This window comes from Penaeus vannamei, chromosome 43 (genome assembly GCF_042767895.1).
Source record: "Penaeus vannamei isolate JL-2024 chromosome 43, ASM4276789v1, whole genome shotgun sequence".
Classification (NCBI taxonomy): Eukaryota; Metazoa; Arthropoda; class Malacostraca; order Decapoda; family Penaeidae; genus Penaeus; species Penaeus vannamei.
The window spans coordinates 12965349-12972848 of record NC_091591.1 but is presented as its reverse complement, the minus strand read 5'-3'; the positions used below and the strand labels follow the sequence as shown (position 1 = coordinate 12972848).

At 37.0% G+C, this 7500-nt stretch overlaps 1 protein-coding gene across 1 annotated transcript in view; it reads right to left on the bottom strand.

Annotated features, from left to right (window-relative positions):
• The window catches only part of Brr2 (U5 small nuclear ribonucleoprotein l(3)72Ab), an 18019-nt gene extending 12719 nt beyond the window's left edge, over nt 1-5300 (bottom strand). The window contains exon 1 of the mRNA XM_070118953.1: nt 5210-5300. Coding sequence (XP_069975054.1) covers nt 5210-5254 — 45 coding nt within the window. The 5' untranslated portion in view covers nt 5255-5300. The remainder of the gene's footprint in view (nt 1-5209) is intronic.
• Between the last annotated feature and the right edge of the window lie 2200 nt (nt 5301-7500).

Below are 7500 nucleotides of genomic sequence, written 5' to 3'. Positions count from 1 at the left end.
TGCATCCGTACCGTAAAGATTTCCCAAAATACTTATGCAGAAAAAGACATATTAACACTGCAGAGAGGAGGCACGGAATCTTGACATCGCATACGAGTTTGTGTTGGTCTGGCCAATGGGGTAAGTATCTACATGCCCCCCAGGACTAAGTCTAGACTTCCCATTCCTTAAAGCAAATAACTATGTTCATGTTAAACCATATCCTGGCAAACATGACTTTTCTGTTGTCTCATTACTAACCGCACCAAAGCAATATCTTAATAGACAAAGCAGTCAGATAGAAAAGCAGCAACTGGGAAGGGGTTGAAAGACAAAGCCCACTAGGAAGGGCAATTTATATCCACATGTCCTAACCCTCATACCCTTGGTTCCCCCCAGGATCCCCCAAGACTATAAGCTGGAGTTGAAGACATAATCAAATTGTAAAGTTTGGCTAAAGGGAACTTTTAGTGTACACCCCACAATCTTAAGATTCCCAATGATTGTTGGGGATAGGAGAAGAAGTAAAGAAAATATGAAAAATCTACCAACAGGTAAACTCTTAATGAAGTGAAGACAAACCTCTGAGACAGGATCTATTACTCCAGGCACTCTAGGAAACTAACAAGCCTTAACTTAGCCTCTACATACATTTGTTGTAGCATGTTTTTTACGTTCCTAAGTTATTCTCTGCCCTTGCAAGTAATTTCATTGGTAATTTTACACAACAATCCCACAAAATGGATCACAATGATATTAGCATCAATGGATTCCTCTCAATCTCTAGAATCCAAATATATTGAAATTATTGTATGGAAACCCTAAAAATGAAAATCATGGCTCAAATAGCATGGGAGGGTATGGAAGATGATGCCATCCCCCAACCTCTGCCCCCCAGGAAAACAAAGAATCCTCCACATATTCTGAAGACAGCCTCTCTCCTGCCGTGAATACATGGAGGATTCTTTGTCTTCCACTGCAGGGGTTGGGGGTCACAAGAGGGACAGCCCCTTGCAACTCACAGCTCCTACAATATATACCACAGGATGGGGGTTGCAAGGGTTACAGCCCCCTGCAGTGGACACTATGATGACTGATTCTATGTATATCATTCATATTTCGCCCTGCAATTTCCCTGGTACCTTTCATGCCCTCCCCTGCTATTGGAGCCAGGGGGTTTCCATGTAATAATCGCTATATATTTGGATTCTAGAGAGTGAGAGGAATCCATCAATACCAAAATTGCTGCGGCCTATTGTGTGGAACTGTTGTGTAAAATTAACATTTGATTTATCACTGTAAAACTTATTTTTTTTTATGAGTTACTATATTTTTCTTGTCTTACTGCAGCCATTATGTAAATATATCTCATTAATTTCACCATATATTCCTACTATGTTTGATTAGTAGTTGTGCTTGACTTCTTGGTGACTAAGTGCTTACAAACCCATCTACATGTAAACAATATTAAGTAACAGAAATCAAAGTGGACATCACAATCTTACAATCTTCATTTTTTCTTTCAATCATCATACCTGAATCTCTTTGTTATTTTATATAAATGAAAGTATTGGTAATGTTTACAAAGTGACCTTCCCCCTTCTAAGATTAAGTCCCTATTATTCCAGCCATTCCTTAGAGTTCCAAAAACACTGCTATATAAACCAAAACTTTCCTAACCAAGGGGCTCTGCCCCTAGACCACTATCCAGTCTTGTCAAATCTAATACAATTTCCTGTCTGACCTGGAGTGGGGTTTGACAGCTTATATGATCATTTGTCAAAACATCAAATACACTGTAGATATTCTTACGACCAGTTGTAAAAATTATTTATGGACTATTCTCATGACATGGGGGAAGTTCTGGGATGACAAGCACATTCACTATAATTTCTCACGTGGTATTGTCATTGTGTACAGTACTGTGACTGTTGTTGGTGTTATGAGAATAGCCAGTGTTCAAAATTTGATATGAAATAATTTGTTAATATTATTGTATATATTTTCGAATAGACCGATTTGGTAAAACATAGCAACTGCACCTAGTAATGAGCACTTGGTGAAAACAAACCCTCGTTCATTCATACACTCAATGTACATGCTTATAGATTCACTGTGTTTATCCAAGTATTTTTTTGAGTGAAAATGCTGAGTTGTGTAGGCATTTGTGAAAGGTTTGTGAAAAGTCTAACCTTTCACATATTCCCAGATCGTGAGAAGAATCCCGAAAAATGAAAGCGATAGGTTCAGGCCATGAAATGTGTAAACAGTCATGACAGCGCTTTGGCGCCTGGTAGAAAATATGTTTACATTAAAAGTAGAAAAGGTGTGATATATTAATTTATAGATCAATAAAACTCTTATCTTCAAAAAAATTTTCTAAGCAGACGTAAACATATTTTCCATCAAGCACCCAAGCAGTCTAATATATCGGTGTTTACGTGTGTTGTGGCCTCAACCCATCGCTTCCATTTTTTGGGTTTCTTCTAGCAATCTCAGAATATGTGAAAGGTTAGACTTTTCTTTTCCATCAAATTGTTGTTCAAACAGCCAACAGAATCATCAATTCAATGTTAGACCACTTCGAAGAATCGTCAATTCATATTTCTGCAGGCAGACAATATGGACAACTTATAGTTTCCCTTCATGATGTCTTTTCTCTCTGCTTTTTAACCCACTTGCATGGGGTGTCTTACATGTGAGATGCCCGGAAAAAAGAAAAAAGAAAAAGAAGGAAAAGAAAAGGAAAAGAAAAGAAAATAAAAGAAAAAAACACCTGGCAGTGTGACAAGATTGGAGCTTGCGCTCTGATTTTGTCGTCCCTGGCAAGCAGCGGGCAGGCCGGTTGCTGGACTGGCCCAGGCGCCGATTTTGAAGCCGCCCGAAACTATTATTTACGGCTTGAAAATGTACCGGCGCTAGTAGGATAAAATAACATGCTCATATGACATTTTCTCTCATGATATTAACATAACATTCATTATTCTGTTAGAGGTTTCTATGAGAGACTGGTTTGTTTTCACCTAGTGTCATGGTAACCCCTACTCGTGGTTTGTCTGTTGACTATTGATGTGATAGAGGATTATTGGTATGAGCCGTTTCCTAGGTACCCCACCAGAACTTTTTTCCCCAAATGATTCATGTGAAACACTAAAAACTATTTCGAGACCAAGGGCACTATTCCGCTAAAGGTCTATGACTATCCTTCTGTGAATTTGTCTGTGATTTACTCTGCCACATCTCAAATTTAATATTGCTTATAAGAACAAACATTTGTATCATTATATACCCTATTTTGATAATATATTGTAATAATAAGACAAGGTAAATACTGAAATAAATCTTGCTTATAATATATTAATTTTACAAATCAATCTAAATCTGAAGTGGTATCCCTACTTTTATTGTCAATGTATCATTTATAAAGGCTGACAATGCCATTTGTATTTTTAAAGAAAATACTGCAATAAAAATGTAGGAGACGGCTCAATTAATACTTTATCAAGAGAGACCCCAAAGCTTTTCTTTTTATTTTCAAAGAGGAATAATTTTCAACAGAGGAAAATTTGCATAAGAACAAATTACAGTCTTTATACTTATGGACAAAATTAAAAGATTGTCCTTATGTTTGTGAATTGAAAATATCAGTAAATTGTAGGAAATAACTTAAATAACGTTTGACAATAAATCAAACACTGTCTACGAAACTGAGAACAGCCACAGCACAGAACACAATGACAATACCACATGTAATCGCCTTAGTGCGAAATTATAGTGAATGCACATGTCATAGAAATAGTCATTGTTACGACTTCTCATAAGAATAGCAGGTAATTTTTTGGAATACGTCCGCCTAACAAATCGCGACAATTTTGGTATCGTTGGATTCCTCTTACAGTCTACAATGCAAATATGTACGTTTTATTGTTTGGAAGCCCCCCACAACCTCCACATTCTTGGCCTTTGACAGCAGTGGAGAGCATGAAAGGTACCAGGGAAATTGCCAGGTAAAATGTAAATGATATACACAATCAGTCACTATATTGCCTAATGCTGGGAGCTATGCCCCTTGCAACCTCTCCCCATTGGGGGCTGCTGCCCCAAACCCCCACCCAGAAAAACAAAGAATCCTCCACATATTCGCAGCAGGCGCAAGCATACGAACGCCATGCGGGAGCAGCATTGCCAAGTATGTCAGACGCTCTCTCCTGCTTTGAATATGTGGATGATTCTTTGTTTTCCTGGGCGTGGGTTAGGGCCGGCAACTCCCTATGGGGGGGTTTCAAGAGGCACACCCCCTGCATTAGACAATATTGTGACTGATTCTGTATATATCATTTACATTTTACCCCACAATATTCCTGGTACCTCTCATGCCCTCCCCCTGCTATCGGGGTCACGAATGTGGGGGGAGTTTCGGGGGTTTCCAAGCAATAATATCTACATATTTGGAAACTAGACAGTGAGATGAATCCAGAGATACCGAAATCATCGTGATCTGTTAGGTGAACATATTCTAAAAGATTGCTAAGTAACAACAGTATTTTAGTTATTTCCTTTTGTTCCATTTTATTTCAGCTTTGTATGCATGCTACTGTATTTTAGTTATTTCCTTTTGTTCCATTTTATTTCAGCTTTGTATGCGTGCTACTGTATCTAAGTCAACATTCATACACAAGTCGTGTGCAATTTATGACTGTACCGGCAAGCAACATGTGGTGTCCAGCCTCACTTACTTGGAATGAAGAGTATCTGTTATCAGTGTAGGCCTACAGCTGGTGACATGCAATACTAACAAATATCTTCGCATTAAATGTTGCTACTTATCTTTATTGACATCGCCCGTGCAGTTCATGTACTTACACAGCATGTGAGAAATTAAATAAAAAATTTCCTTCCCTCGTCTTGGGGTTTTCTTCACAACATACAACTAAACCTAAAAAACTTGTTAAAGTATCACGTGATCACAATGACAAGATGAAATAGTGGATATAGAGTCTGCGTGACACGCTTAGGCCATACAATTAACCCTAAATCAGATAAAAATGGCATAAATCTCCCCAGACCGAATTTCAAAACTTACACGAAGCCGCTCATGCCACCTTCCTTCCGTCTTTCACCACTTAACGCCAGAGACATAAGACATGCCACTTTTCTGACAGACTCTGCACTTAAACTGTAACTTAAGAGGCAAACAGAGTAAAGATAAAATAGGGAAAGATATATTTACCGCTTTATATTCGTACTGGAGCTGACGCGCTGTTTGGTCCGCCATGGCCCGGAGTTTACAAACGTTGTTATTGTCGAGATGCTTTGCTGATTGTTATCTGTCAATGCAAAAATGATTACGATGTTGAAAAATCATAAGAAATATTTTAGATAAGTATTATGGTATGTTCTGAAAGTATTTGGTTGCTTTATTGGGATTTTTGGTTGTTTTGTTTTGGTTTTGGTTTTCCTTTTTGACTCTGGCTTCGTCTTCATATTATTGAATTGGGACTTGTTCTAGTTCGTGCTACGAAATTCATGCCACATGACGGCTCATGGGGAATTTTCCTGCAGTTTGCTATGTCCGTAAGTATATTGATAGAAAAACAAAGTAATATTACAATATTGTGTGTAACTATTAATGTGCGCGGTGGACAAACGTTTTTGTCTGGTTTTCTTCTTTTCGTGTGAATAACAGGGGTAACTATTATTTATTTTCTTTTATACGTGTGCATGTGTATATATATGTAAACATACATAAATACATTCATACATACATACATACATACATACATACATACATACATACATACATACATACATACATACATACATACATACATACATACATTCACACACACACACACACACACACACACACACACACACACACACACACACACACACACACACACACACACACACACACACACACACACACACACACACACACACACACACACACACAAATAGACCAGACTGGATCCCTCCATAGACGATGTAACATTAGGACTCCAAGACTATAATATTTGGAGTAAAGATAGGGCAGATGGAAATGGAGGGTGTAGCAGTATTAATATGAAAAGGAATTGTTATAAAAGAGTTAGAAAGTAATCATAGTGGAACTGAAGGTAACTGAGGTAGAAACAAACGGGGTAAACATAATAATAGCCACGGTATACATGCCACCTCAAACATCGGTGTGGTCACAAGAAAATTACCAAAAACCAATTAAAGAGACATCAAAGAGCCTGGAAGAAGTGCTACAACTTTCGGAAACCAATGCCAAAGAAATTCTTATCACAGGGGGATTTTAATTGCAAAATCGACTGGGAAAGTTTCGATCCCAGAGCGCAACCAGATTCGTGGAATGCTAAATTGCTAGAAGTCATAGATGAGTATTGCCTTTTCCAGAAAGTAACAGATCATACCAGGGTAAGAGGACTAGATAGACCGCCTATGCTTGACCTAATATTCACAGAGCGTAACGATGATATTAAGGATTTCGAGTACTGTCCTCCTTTAGGAAAAAGTGACCATGTGGTGATTAAGGTATAATTCTGTCTGCTACAAGAAAAACTCGTCGTAAGCAAGGAAAGAAAGGAGAACTATAATTACAAGAGAGGTGATTATAGAAGCCTTAAAGATTTCTTTGATGGCATAAATAGGCAAAACACCTTCATGTTCAGTATTCTAAATTTTGTAAAATCTATAAGATAGGAGTAGAAACATATATCAGATTTCCAAACTGAAGTAAAAATGAAAAATAGTTCAGTGACAAATGCAAGAAAACGAGAGAAAACAAGCAGCTCCTTTGGAAAAGATTTAGAAGAGATAGATCTCAAGCAGCGTATGAAAGATTTTAGTAAGAGGTGAGTATACCTAAACCATGAGAGAGGCGAAATTAGACTTTGAAAAGGATATAAACAACAAATGTTCAAGTCAACCAAAAGTCTTCTCTAACTACATAAATAATAAAACTAAGAGCAGAGATCAAATCGGCACCATCAAAGACAATAACATGTGTATATATGTATATACATATACATACATACATACATATATATATATATTTATATATATACATATATATATATATATATATATATATATATATATATATATATATATATATATATATTTGTGTGTGTGTGTGTGTGTGTGTGTGTGTGTGTGTGTGTGTGTGTGTGTGTGTGTGTGTGTGGGAATATATATGTATTATATGCAGATATATATATATATATATATATATATATATATATATAAACACACACACACACACACACACACACACACACACACACACACACACACACACACACACACACACACACACAAACTCACACACACGCACATATACACACACATATGATATATATATATATATATATATATATATATATATATATATATATATATATATATGTTTCATCTTCATATGAGTTAATAGGGACTTCTTCTAGTTCGTACCACGAAATTTATGCCATAGTGACGGCTCTTGGGGACTTTTGGTGTAGTTTGCTATGTCCGTAA